We start from the raw sequence: 14,960 nt of genomic DNA on the forward strand, positions 1-14,960 counted from the left end.
AGAAAGTTTTGAGCTGCAAAAGACTAATTAAGTTGGGAAAAAATAGCTAAGGTATTGTCATCTCCACAAAAATATGTTATTGAAAGGCTTTTATAGTATTACAATTGTTGAACGTGTAAAAAAAATAAAAATATAATTGCACCTACAAAGCCTGTGTTATTTTTCCCCCAAGTGACTATTTATCTCACGAGAGTCACGTGACCTTTTAGAATCCCAATATGCCAGAAAAGATTACACACACATCGCACATACGTATCTACAGCTCGGCCTCGATAACGTTATTTACAGCTGGAGCCACACAAGTGAAAAAGAAAGGGGTGCCCCTGAATAACCTGCATACGTCAAGTCGACGATTTCAATTGCCCAGTGGATATTAGTAAATTTATGTATCCGCGATCCACGCCACAAATCATTGTCCCCGAAAACCGTCTAATCGAGCAATCAGAGTGACAAATTTCTTTTTTTTTTCTCACGGATGACTGCATCGTTGCACGGTACAATAGGTGCACAAAAACCTCCTGCTCGTACACCCTATAGGTATAATGTACCTATAGAGACGTGTACGCTTCGCGAGTACATTATATAACATTACGCGTACGTGTGTACGTGTAGGTGAATAAACGTAAAGTACCGTACGTAGGTTTAAAGACGCTGATGGCGCGTCGTCGCCTCGTTTCGACAATTGATGACGACTCCCGCCGTTAAATTTATTTGCCCTTTCCCCCCTTATATATTCATATAGCTGTTGGACCTCACGATTCAAGTACACGTACAGCCACTACGTATGCATAAGCAAGCGTGGGCGCTATATGTACACAGAGCGAGACGAATGGCGCGTTTCTCCGGAGCTCGAGGCTGTCGAGGCTGCAGGCACTTTGGTTAAAATGCTCTGCCCTCGTAAAGGCCTTTACTGCGGCCTCGTTGCTCCACTGCGCCCATGTACCTACTCGTGATGGGCCGTGCGTGAAACTTATACTTGCGACTTTGTTGCTTTGCCGAATCGAGGAAATCGTGGGATAGTATTTCGTGAAATGATTAATTTAATGGCCATTTTGTCTATCTCCCGTACATGGGTACGAGCTTTGATTTTTTGTTTGTTTGTTCATCAATGTACTAAGTACGGAAAGATAGTGAAGTAAAATCACCGAAACTGGGACACACATTCGAGAGAAGATTAACCTTATTGGGAATGTAGTTGAAATTTTTACCCAAATTTTGAACGTTTATTTCTTTTGTTAGAGGAGTCGATAGAAGTATCACCTTAAATTGTCCCTTGTTCAAGTGTTCAATACTTATATGACTCGATGTAAGTACTACATATCATGGGAATGGAAAATTACGCGCTTTCAAGGACTATTCGTCACGTGTATCAACTTGAGAGTACCCGGACTAAAACAGACAAAAAACATTGCCCTGTGGTGAAAAGTCTAGTAATATTATTATAGTTGATAAACCTTGACCCGAACATCAAGTAATACAAACAAACATTTTGTTTTGTAGAATCTACTTGCTAATGCATATAGTTATTATATTCCTTTTTCACGCTGTTCGCGTATATAGTTAGGGTGTATCTTTTTTTTTTTTTTTTTTTATCATCTTTCCAGTTTTTATGGTTTTTACCTTCGAATGAGCAGTAAAATTTCGAAAGAAGCTTTTCCAGGGCCTCAAAAAATACGTGCCGCAAGTCCCAATTAATATATACATCTTACACTTGGCATTACATTGGAGGAGCGGAACGACCACTAATCCCATTACCAGTGACTGCTCCCGTCAATGAAATTCAAAGCGCGCGTACTGTGGAAATCGCTAATAAAAAAAAAACATGTTTGTCCAACCAATTTCTCGACCCCCCCCCCTTGCCAGTATGGATGAAGAGAAAACTGACAATGGGCACATCAAACATATTTTATTGAGGCTGCTTATAGGTGTACACACGATGCCGGATCTAGTCACTCCCTAACTTCTCGGCAACACCAATGGTCAACAACGTTTCACGGTTATTTATATATGTAGGTATATAGGCAGGATAGTTTCGAAAAGCTGGCCCTAATCCGCGTACACGCGCATATTTATGCTGCAGAAGCCCAAAGAGCTTGCGGTGGGCCGATGATCTGTCGGAACAGGAGAGAAAAACAGCGAATGGTATATAATAAATGGCTCGCGAAAAACGGACGAACGAGATGTGGCATTGTTTTCTTACGTTAGCCGATACGGACTCACACATGCGGAAACTTTTAGCAGAAAACACATTATGTTTTTCCCCAATTATGAAGTCACCACACCTTGCATCGGCATCGGGAAGTATTCGTTACTCCAACGAGAGGCGTACTTATCCCGTTAAAGCTAATCCTACGATAAAGCACGCCGTGGCATTGAGTCGCCGTACACCAGGACATAACACTATATACGTGCAGAGTTAGGTACTTTAAGCCGTTCTCCTGCGGGAGACTATTCTGTAAATCCAAGTGCATGAAAGTACTAATGTACAGTTAAAAATCACCATCTCCGGTGAATCGCGCAATCTCGGGGGGGGGGGGGAAGGTTGCAACAAAAGCACACAGTATCCAGATTAAGGGAGTAACGAGATTCCCACCGTTCCCCCATGTAAGTATGCAACCGTAAGTTCACTGAGCTTGCGGGGCTACGCGAAAGCTATACACACACGATATAATGCCGTCGTAATATTGATGTCGGGCAGTCAACGTCGAGAGAAACAAGCATCGGGAGCTTAGCGGATGTATTTGTTACGACTTGAGGATAAAGAGTGTATACAATGTGTAACATGCTATAGCCGTGATTGAGAGGGGGTGGGTAGGCGAGCGCGCGTATACATATTTATCCGCGCGCATAATCTCGCTGAGCCGATCTGATTACGGTATTACGCTCTTTTTTTTTACTACACGGTGAAAGCTGACCTCCCTATACACTTGCAAATGCACCGCTGGACCTACATAGTATGCATCCACTCTCTCGTTTGATTTTATTACCATCATTTTATTATTTTTATCCTGCCATGCTATATATAGTATACGTTATCACTCGTAGTTCAGTATACACAAGCGAATCTTTTGGATAATATTTCTATCAAAAGTGAAACATCACCTTTCAGCGTGTCTTGCTCAACGACAAGGGGTAAACTTTTCGGCGGAAAATGTGAGTACTCAAACAGGATACCGAAAATATCGTCCACAGGACCAAATAATTTTTCCCTTGATGGACTTTAATCAGTCAATTGAAACTTTACCACTCCAACTTTTATTTTTCTCTCAACTTATATATGGACATCTCTCTCTATCTATCTTTTTCTTGATTTGATTGTTCCCTCAGCTCGACTTTACTTCTACTGCGCTTGAGCTATGCAACAATATTCCGGCCAATGTTCGACCGTCCTAGTCTTATGCATTACTTCAATTCAATTCTTTTGTATCATATTAAATCGTATATCTGTTGTGGCTGACATTTTTGTAAATTCACACGTATATTAGGGATTGCGTGGACCTATTTATTTATTTGTACATTTATGCATACTGCCTTGGGTAACTTGGACCTCAAGTCCCTAGCCAATTAATAAAGTATTTATTTATCCATCTCTCTCTTCTTTTTTCGATTCAAAGGATAGAGCCTTCCTACTGTGGGTCTATACGAGTGGATCTGACGCTGCCTCTGGAATAGCCTACGCATAGGAGTCTTTCAAAAGATCGCCTTCTTTCTAGAAAAGAAAAATAAAATAAAAAATTTTTAAATAAAAACTCGAAAATTGGGTGTTCCTTCGAGCCCCTACGACAAACAGTACAACAGTACACCTGAGTATAAGAACCCGTAGCAGCGTCCTTCGTTCCATCCTTCATATCCACAACGCAGCGACTTCACCCCCATGAGAGCAGGAGAATCGAGGGTTTTTCTTTTTTTTTTTTTTCTTACCAGGTTCCTCTCGGTCTTATACTATCTGCTGCTACAAGCTGCAGCCACTCCATTGCACGCTACTTAGATCCACGCAAGTAGGCACTCCTGCTCTCCGGCCTACCCGCGTAGCATTATTCTGCGTGCAGCCTCCCTCTCCCCCCCCCATTTTTTTTCCTCCCCCGCGAGTGCAAAAGTGCATTGGACTCGAACCCTCGGCTCCACCACCAACACACGCGTATACCCCCCCCCATCCCCACATCCGGCCCCGAGCCACTCCCTCCCCCCACCCGTTTTCTATTGTTTTTGTTTCACAGAAGAGAGAAACCAAAGAGCTTTCTCTCGAGCAGCTTGCAATATACCTACCTTTGTTGGTCTCTCTCTCTCTCTCTCTCTCTCTCTCTGGTTCGGTGTATATACATATACGTGCTTAATGGGCGTCGCGATGTGGAAACGACAATTCGACGATCATCGACGCCCATATTTATGAGCACGTGTATATATATATGCAACCCGTACCGTGTATATATAGGTATTGTTTCGCAATCCGCGTGTGTGCGTATCCCTGTTGCAAAGATCGCCCAAAGGGCTAAAATGGCGCTCCCACTGTAGCCTATATACGTATACGGTACTTAATATGTACTGTTGCTGCACCGATGCACGCGCGTTACGCATATGTAGTATATATTATGCACTGGCCCCCGAGGCGTGGAAAAAACTGCCTGTACTCGCGACTTCAATGGCCGCAGCATCTGGTCGTTGGGGGGGGGGGGGGTACAATGTACCTAGGCATTGTTTTTTGCGCTGCTCCGTGGCGCTCGGCAAACTCGAAGCTGTTGTGCGTGTGTGTGTATATACTTATATGCAGGGCCGTGAAAACGGGGTGGAAAAAAAAAAACAACAAGGTTGGGGGGGGGTCGTTATCACGGCGGGGATGGGGTTTGTTTTGGCCGATGTGCGTGCGTGGGGGTGCCGAGGCTTTTCCGACTTATTTTTATGGAGCGTTTTATCGCGGGGGTGCGGAATTGAATTTCGGCCTGTTCGCTCGATTGCCTTTTTCTTCCTTTCCTGATTTTCGTTACGTATTGTTTGCCTATACGGTGTGCACAAGGTGGGCAAATTGATCGTGCAATTGTTCCTTTGCTGGAATCGAGCATCGTGATATGCATGGGTACTGTTCGAATCGGGAATCCGTTGTTTTCTGACAATTTGACAGAATAGTTTTTTCTCAGATCGATTAAATTGAAGAGCTTTGAAAAACGTAAGACGATTAGAAGTTTTGTCAAGTATATAATTCCTTCTAATCGTGAGAGGGTGTTGTTCATGAGACGACCTTACAGATGGTCAAGTGCAGTGTGGCAGATGAGCCGCCATGTTCAGGACTTTCTTTAGAAACTGTATATCTATAAACGTATTACCCACACAACTTATATCATATCGATGTATGTCCCTCAAACTTATGAAGCTCACAGACATGAGATGATTGGTTGATTAGGATTGTGTGCATGTTGGTCTTCTGAATATGGCAGAGCCTATCAAGAAAAGCTCCCGCATCTGCCACACGGCACTTGACCCTCTGTAGACGACCTTTGCTCCTTCAATTTCAAAATTCATCAATTGTGATCTAATTAATTAAGAATTTTTTAAGAATAGTACATTACGCACCTAGTGAGCGAGGTTAAAAATGCCTCAACCTCAGCTTCACCTCGGGCGTTTATTCTCGTGAAATCTAAGACATTTTTTGGTGTCTGGGAATGTTCGCTTTCGGAGCACCAGGCACGTAAAACCATTTTTTTCGTATTTAAACAATCATTTGGACAAAGTTTTCAAAAATTGTTCAATTGCCCGGTAAAATTAAGAAAATTTCAATCAATCTTCAACCACAGTACAAATCCTAGTTTTCTAACTATAATATTATATTGCTGCTGGATTAAAAAAAAAAAAACAACTCGTTTGAACTTGAAAAATCAAGACAACGTTAAAATAAGGCGTGCATACAAGATTCGAAACATTACGAAGATAAACAGATCGAGGACTTGTCGGGATTATCATTGTAATTCAATTTTTAATTCCGTGTATAGTATACTATAGGTATACCTAAACATAAATTGTTTGATGAAATAACTTAGAAAAAATTGAAAAAAAAACTGTAAAGACTATATTCTAAATCGATCTAAATCGATGAAAAGCTATTTAAGTTGTTGGTAGGGCTGTTACAAGACGAAGAAATTCAAAGTTCTAAGGACCTTGGTCTTACCCTCGAAAAATTTGATGAACATTCAAATCGTGTATATATATATATATTCCTAGATTTTTTCCGACTCAAGAAAATATTCACTAGAATAGATCTACGTAAATAATCTTTTGAAGGATTCAATCGACATTTTATTAAGAAATCTCGATCTCGGTTTCAAGTACACAAAGAATCGATCTCTAAATAGTTAATAATTGTAAGAAGTTAAGAAATATGCTCAAGGCTACGAGTATTTTCTAAAACAAATTAGATGGATTAGATTTACAAAATTAGAAACAAATTAGATTTTCTGGACTTATTAATTTATCAATGTATTTTACTAGACCAGCAAACACCAAAAATTAATTAGGATTGATAGTACATTTCCTGATAAAACTACGCATTGTAAGCTTAAAATTATCGCACACCTATACAGTACTCGGGTCACCGTGTTGCAATCATTAAACAAATTCAAAAATCCAGAGCCACTTGTCGCTCAAGCTGAGATACAAGAACTTACTAATTTTGTTAAATTTTTTTCAACTTTCTCGGAGTTGTTTCATCTAATACTTTATGCCTTCCGCAAGGACAAGATTTAATGAAAATTTTGAATTAAGAATTGTTCACATCTTGATTTGATGTTGTCTTGATTTTCCAAGACAAATTGAATGTTGTAGCAGCTCGATTTATTTCTAATGTTTTCATGTATTTTTTTATCCACAAATCCACGCACAAATTTCCAATAAAATATTAATTAGCGTATTAAAGTTGACACCAGCAAGCTCAAGAGGATTTTTCAAAAAAATATTTTTAAATCCAAAGCTTAGTACTCATTGATTTGCGATACTTGTCGCAAGTTCAGAGCGACGAAAATAGTAGCTTTTAAAATAGATAATTATCAGGGTGATTTCAGCAGCAATAAAATACTCGTAAAAGTATCACAACCGTATCACTCACTTTGCCGAGCATCTTCTGACGTGCAAAGTGAATTTTCTAGCACCCAAAGCACAAAGTAGAAGAAGCAACGGCACACGAGTCCCAGCCAAACGAGTACCTCGTTCGCACACTGAAAATCCGACGAGCCATAAACCAGAAGCTCAAAAAAAAAAAAAAAAAAAAAAGGCAAGAAGGAGGTTAAAACAAACGGCCAAAAACACCGCGTGGAAATAACGAAGGCCCGTTACGATTTAGCTTGGATGCACACGAGTAGGTATATACATATATATAAATACACAATCGTCTCTTTCACTAGAGCCACCTAATATATAATAATATTTCAGCGACGCGAAGCAAAAAAAGGAGCACGTGGAAGAGGGAAGATTAAAGTGCCGCTTGCGCGCGCCAACCCGAGACGGTGGCATTTTTTATCCTGCACGCGAGTTTCGGCCGCTCGTTCCTTTGCACCTTATCTCTCGCTCGCGATTCCGAGCCCAACTACTCCTGTCGTTGCATTAATTACCCACTGCTACGCCATCCCTTTTTCTTCTTCCATCTCTCCTATCGCGTCGATATCATCCGTATATACACGGGACGAAGCGCAAAATCAGGACACGACATTTTTCGTATCCAACCCTTTGGCGCGTGGCGCGTATCCTGTAAACAAAGAAAAAGAGATAGGACTGATGGGAAAAAAAAAAAGTAAAAAGCAGAGCTGTGGGACGGGTAGGGTGATTCGGTATCTTTTTTAATTATCGCGTATCTCGATCCTCATAGACTATGGACCCGAGACCGGAAAAATAAAAGGGTAATTTGCCTCCCTCTGTCTTTTCTATCCTTGGGGTGACAAAGCAAAGTTGAAAATCTCGCGTGTGCTCGTAGGTGCAGCGGTGATGCCCTTGGTCCTGCGTTTATTTATATACCCTCGCGCGCTGCTGGATTTCGGTGCTTTGAACTCGGCCCGTGGATATATACCTATTATTAGACCGGACGATGATGATGATGATGATGGCCGCAAATGCGGGATTAATGACGCAAAATCACTCATCGACTCTGTGACGGCGGGATATGGTGAAATTAAAGGGCTACAAGTTAACTAACGATGTTTCACTCCGGCACGTGTGTATCGGTGCATCCGTTGGTTATTTCCTGAATTTTACTTTTTATTCGCACATCTACTGAAATCTCTACGTTGTAGCCTAACGTAATACGAGCTAGAAAGTGCATTTGTATTTACTATTCAATTAACATGGAAATTTTTACGATTTTAAGAAATTTTTTCCACCAGTTTATCAACTATAAATCCGTTTAAAAATTATTCAATCATATATATAGCAAAGTAAGAACCTCGGTAAGAACTACACAGGTTTTAAATTTTTTTACCTTAAAAGTAAAAAAAAATTCAATTCATAGTTTTAACTATACTCAATATATTTATAACATGCTTTCTGTATAAAATAAAACTGTTGGTCATAGTGCGTGAGGTTTTTGCGTAAAAAAGTGAGAGGTACTACACGTATTGTGTACTTACCCTTATTTTACTTTATATTTTATGTACAATAAGCTAATGTATATGCCAATGTGTTTACAGTCTTGAAAAGGTATCCATGACGAGACGAAATATTGACTAGTATATAAATAAAAAAAAATTTTTGCTCAAGAAAAACCAAGTGGTGTTTTATTGTGGATGTAAAATTTTTAAAAATCCCATGAGATTAAATTGTCTACATTTGTCATTGCCCACATTACGGTATGATATGGTACCAAATAGTTAAAATTAAATAGTTAAAATATTACACCTTGGTGTAGTATTGTCAGTGATGACAAAAAAATCCCCATACAAGTAAGACGGGCATCCTTTACGATAAAATTAAAAGGACGAGGTAGCAAATGGGGGGGGGGGGGAAACGTCAATATCCCTCGAAATAAAAAAAGGCGCAACAGGAGGGAAGCTACTGCAAAAGGAATGAAGGAGAGAAGCGACGACCTTTCAATACAACATACACCTTTCCAAAAGACATCGAAGGGAAGCGTCGAAGGAGCCAAACTACCGCTTGTACAGTGGGAAAAAAGTGTAAAAAAAGGAGAAGAAGAAGACAAAGCCTCGATCGATTGACGCGCGGGAGGTACATGTCATACATCCACGTATATACATATACGCGAGGGAACCAGTTTTGTTTGTCGGACGAGCACACACGTATATACCTGGCGTCTCCCTCATCTGCGGTAGAGGCTCACACAGAGATCACCACCTTACCCCAAAGGTCCCTTTTCGAAAGCCGAAACGTACCTTGTGTTTTGGCTTTTTGTCTCGGACGCGCTGTTTACCACGTCCGTGGGCACCCGATCGTTCTGATTACCGAGCTCCCGACGCACACACAAAAAAAGCATGCTTACGTCACTTTGTGGTAACGTGTTACCGAACGATAATTGACTCGGTTCTGGAAAATGCTTTACGCGAAGAATCATCCGTATTTTTGAAGATTCCGGTGATTTATGATCGGTAGATTTCCAGTTCATGGGCAATTTGATTAATTGGGTAACGGTATGGTGTGGTCGTTACATGTGGTGAAACAAAAGTCCAATGATTGGTCATGAATCAAAAGGAATAAAGCGCTGGAATGGTCTATCGTGATTAGCTCAAGAAGGTGGTAATGCCATCAACATATATATTACTAAGTACGAGATTGGCATGATGGCTATTAATTGTCTTTATCAAAAATGCAAGTGATTAGGAGCCGATCATGGGAATAAAATGGGAAACCTTTTTTCATTGTGATCAAATTGTCATACTATTCAAAGTCTGTCTTTGAATTTTGATTGCATTTTTTTTGTTGGGTAATGTTGTTAATGTTTGCTCACAATGTGGATAATGTTATTAAATAATATATAGACACTGTAAACATACAAGCATGTTTTTCAAATTTCGATATGTTTGGAAAATGTATCACAAATACGTTAATGGCCATTTGATAACCAACCAAACGAGCCAAGTTATCGTTCCAATATCAATAATCAAGTTGTATAATTTTTAAGAGTAAAAATTAATGTGAAAAAACTACTAAGGCTATTAGGATGTAAAATAATAATATATGACTTATAGACTTGACATAGTATGTGTCAGCAGCGTATTTATACTTTGGCGCTGTATAGCATCTTCGTGACAGTTACTTAAAAAATTAATTTACCGGAGCTTATGAAACGGTTAATGTACCATCGATTTCGTTATTTGAAAATCACGTACCTATACGCTACTGCAATTCATTCACATGCACGCTTTAAATCTATACGTTAACACACTTAAATTTACAGTGTAGACGCACATTACAGCATTCTGACGAAACAATAGAAAACAAAGTAGAAGAATTTGTCTTCGAAGCAGGCGGTAAATTGGTTTTTTTTTTTTTTTTTTTTTTCAATCTTCCGCTCACAACGTTACCGTTTCGGGAGTAGGTATATACCTGTACAAAAGGTAAACCAAGACCCCATTTCTCAAGACTCTGTTTCGACGAAAGCACAAAAAAGCCGAAATCTCGAATAAAAGAAAATGAAAAGAAGGTAAAAAAAAAAAAAGAAAAAAAAAAGGCCGACTCACCACCAATTTGCTCGGACCCCATTACCGTTGGCGATAAGTAGCAGAAGCAGCGCGAGCAGGTTAATTATCGGTCGACGCATCTTGCCGAAATCGGCTGATTGCTCCCCCTAAAAAGCCTTTGTCCTCCCTCCTCGCTGCTACGGAAACACTTTCACGACCGAGTATCTTCTTTTTTTTTTTTTTTTTTCCTTTTCCACCTCTTGGCCCACTATTAGGTACCCCGGTGTTTACTCCGATTTCGACGAACCGACCAACGAGTGTCCCTTCTTCTCTGACGCGTCCGTCTCTTTCAACTCTGCCGCGCGACCAGCTGGTTCCGCGACATTTTCACGCTTCGGCTTCGATCCAGCTGGTCCCCGTAAAATCCTCCGGCTTGTGTCGACGACGATCAAAAGTAACCAGGCGAATCACACATTTTTCAGCTAATCCACATTTCCGCGCGACGCGGCGGAACTCGGCTGTTTGTCATCCAAAGGTATTTGACACTCTCGGAGTCGGTTAGCCAACGATTGAATGTTCTCCCTCCGAACGGATGAGCAGGGAGCGGGTTCGAGTGGCAATTGGCGAGCGCGTGGATCAAAAAAAATCGGAGGGATGAAAAAATCGAGAGCTGTGCCGTTGCGAAGTACGAGACGGTCTCGGTGGCGCTCAGTCGCGGACTGAAGTAAGCCGGCGGTCGGGGAAATGTGAGCAGGGGACACCTCTCTCTCGTGTCAGTCTCGACGGCGGCTCTACCTGCCTTTGAGAGAAGGAGACGGCGCACGCGCTAGCGGGGAAAGGAGGAGGCGGGGCTTGGACGCCGATTCGCCCACGAGCCCCGAGGGGTTGGTAATGCCGGTCGTGCTCACCGGGGGATAATAATTGGGTGCGTTTCGGCTCTCGCTGCGTGAGGTGCTCCTGTTCTGTTGATATGCTTATACCACCAGCAACGGTGCAGTTGGCGGCTAACCCCCCTTTTTTTCTTGGTTTGCAATGACGCACAAATTTGAGCACTTGCACGTGCAGGCTGAGATTTTTAAGTAGTAGTACGCCTACTTGTTTTTGGTCTTAATAGCGGGTGGTTTTTCGCGATCAGATGAATTGCTGTTTTGCATTTGTGACCCTTTTAGACCAAACTTGCAAATTTATGGCAAAGAAGTACTTTACGCACAAATTTTCCATACGATTTCCACAACAATTTGTATTGATATTATTCTTGTCTAATTTATTATATTTGTCTTTCGTAAGCACTACGAGAGGAGAATTTTATCCACGGATATATACAAAATGACCCCAAGAGAAAAACATGATCTCATTTTTCCCATCGGTTTTATATGGTACTACACTTAATTTCCCTCTTCAATAACACTACCATAGACTTTTCTGGCCAATTCTGGTGTCCTTTTCTTTGTTTTAACTTGCATCACAAAATACTCAAGGATATGTAAGACAATATTATCCCTCAAATCTCTTAATACGTAGCAAACATAGGCTTTTGATGTCCATCTTGAAAAATCTCTTACATAACAAGAAATCTAAAAATTTTCTTCACAATGGATATTAGAAATCTGCTTTTTACGGTTCACATTACGACGAATCCATTATTTTACTCCAAATATAAGGGCCATTTCGACTAACAGACTGAAGTATATAATTTTCCGCCCTCGGGTGGTTTTGGGAGGCTGGTACTTCCTCGGGCGAAAAAGCAGTTTTCCGGAACTCGTTCGAATAGAGACTTTTCAAACTCGTAGGAAAACTACTATTTCGCAATAGTGTGCGGAAAATAGGTGTTTTCCGCACTATTTTTAGTGTGAAAAATCGATTTTCCCGCATAGTGTGCGGAAAAAGTGTGTGGAAATAGTATATTACTCCCATTTTTCATCAGTCCTGCGCCGAGGAGAAGAAATTTGTGTTCCACGAAGAGGGACGAAAGTTCCTTCTTCCTGCGCAGTATGGTGAAAAGGTTTTTGCTGCACAGTGTGCGGAAAAGGTGTGTGGCAATAGTATCTAATGCATTTCTTAACCTCTGAATGTGGTGCGTATTCTGTCATCATCAATGCTGCACCGAGAGAAGGGATTTTCGTCTCACGAAGCGGAACTAAAGTTCCTACTTTTGGTGTAGTATGATAAAAAGGTTTTTTCCGCCCTCGGGTTATTTTGGGAGGCTGGTACTTCCTCGGGCAAAAAAGCAGTTTTCCGATACTCGTTCAAAAAGTCTCCTTTACGAATAATTAATACTCGCCTTCGGCTTGGGCCGCAAACCTCTCGGTTCGCAAACAAAGACTTTTCAAACTCGTAGGAAAACTACTATTTCCACACAGTGTGTGGAAAAAGTTTTTCCGCACACCGGAAAAAATTTTTCTACATACCAGAAATCTCGCGGGGAACGAATTAAGATACCGCGTACGTACAACTATCATAACCCTCCGTGGTGTTAGTCTCAACTCTCAACTAAAATTCCTTCTTTATGACTTTTTTGTTAATTCCATTCGAATATATCATATTATAATTTCAGAACATTTAATTGGGAACCACAATCACATTGTGTTGGTGTGGGGTTCTTGAACAAAATTTGTTATAGTTTTTATAGTTTTCTTTGTTGTTATAGTTTTCTTTGAAAAATTTTTTGTTTAAGTAATTCACAGTTTATTTTTTAAAATAAAATTTCAATTTTATCCAATTTCTGCTTTTATATTTGAGGCATAAAATTACTTTTCTTTTTTTTTTTTGAACGAAAAAAAAATCTCTGGACCCCGCACAACCTTCCTTGCGAATCATCAACATGCTTACTATTTTTCTCACTTATTGCGAAAAATCTTGTACGCAACTTGTGCGGGACGATTTCCCACACTCGTGTTATAGACTCGCACTCGTAGGGTGACGGTAACTCGTGCCTTACGATCACACTCGTGCTACGCACTCGTGTGCTCAGCTGGCACTCATTCCCGTCAACTCCAGCCACTCTTGCGAGTCAATCACGACTCGTGCGGGAAATCGTCTTTTCCGTACTTGTTACGTAAATAACTATTAAAATATATGCATCCAACCAACTTAGTTGAATTCATACTTTTAAGCTCGACTACTAAGTTGTAATAATAAGACAATCGTCCAAAAAATAAAATTACAATACTCAAAAAAGTGCTAACATTAGATCAAATTGATCATTTTCACATTTTCTTAACTATATCTGCAAGAACGAGAGGGAATGGTGCGCTATTGTTATATCAGAACTTAAACCGAGTTATATATTTGCATATTGCATGCAGTTTAAACTCCGTAATGCTGGTAGAGCCGCTAAAATCGAGGGGAATAGTTTTATTCCACAGGATCATTTTTTCACCATCTTCTCCTAGTAGTAATACAAAAAAGGTTAAACAATCTGCAAGCTACGGCTCTTTTCCGTAACATGCACACTATTTAATAGGAAAGTCGGGTAACAAATTTATAAAGTGAAGGGGAATACTATCAGAGATAGACGAGTTGATTCTCGTAAAGAAAAAACTTCACTTACAGATATAAATAATCTCAAATATACATCACAAGCATGTAAAGTAAAACATATGGACGCTTGGTTAAATAATTTAATAAAAAAGACGGAAAATACTGTAAAACGTGGAAAAGATGGCAACAAGCACCAAATTGAAAAATTTTTGTTTGAACGTGTTGTGTAGACCCTCAGCAACATTCATCACCACCAATATCTGCCTTGGTATGGAAAATGAAAAAATTAGGGTAGTTTTCCGACCCCTATATCACCCCTAATAGTAAAAGTGATAAAAAAATTATCAAAATAAAAAATTTCATCTCAGAAACAATCTCTCGAGGATTTTTGGGATCACTGATGACGTAGTCTAAGTCTACCCTAAGAGTGACAAAAATAGGAAAATTTTACCTTCTGTCATTACTTGCAGGTGGCTCACGATTAGTGCACGTTTGTGAGCAGCATACAACATTTTTTCTGTTTTGAAATTGAATCTGTCATTTTCTCGCCATCGATGAAAAAGGCATATTACAATTTCGTGAGGAAGTATAAAAATAGTTTCAGGTATGCATTGAGCTCCTTTTATATAAGCAAGAATTATGTTACTGACTGCAGAGGATGGCAAAGGTACGAAATTTTCAGCAAAACTAATATGTGTCGAAAAATATGTGTAAAAAATTTGAGACCGATTTACCACGTCGTTATTAAAATATCCTCGTCAAAAAATCACTCTTTTAACATTTGAGCAATGGTGCAAACACTACATAGCCCCATTATTGTTATGTACGTATGAGTGTACGCAAAGGCATTAACATTTCTCTCTGATATTTTGAATA

The 14,960-nt window shown here is 40.0% G+C and overlaps 1 protein-coding gene across 2 annotated transcripts in view; it reads right to left on the bottom strand.

The window, feature by feature from the left end:
- Positions 1 to 14,960, bottom strand: part of LOC106639730 (protein Wnt-4) — a 130,134-nt gene that overhangs the window by 102,795 nt on the left and 12,379 nt on the right. Inside the window, exon 1 of one of the 2 annotated variants that reach the window (XM_089590013.1) lies at positions 10,665 to 10,748. The exons of the other annotated variant lie outside the window; for it this stretch is intronic. Within the exon in view, the coding sequence (XP_089446139.1) occupies positions 10,665 to 10,744 (80 nt within the window). The 5' untranslated portion in view covers positions 10,745 to 10,748. Of the gene's footprint in view, positions 1 to 10,664; positions 10,749 to 14,960 lie in introns of those variants that run through there. 2 annotated transcript variants of the gene reach the window in all.

This window comes from Copidosoma floridanum, unplaced genomic scaffold (genome assembly GCF_036245765.1).
Source record: "Copidosoma floridanum isolate Cflo_tuat_1 unplaced genomic scaffold, Cflo_Japanese_pri ptg000011l, whole genome shotgun sequence".
NCBI lineage: Eukaryota > Metazoa > Arthropoda > Insecta > Hymenoptera > Encyrtidae > Copidosoma > Copidosoma floridanum.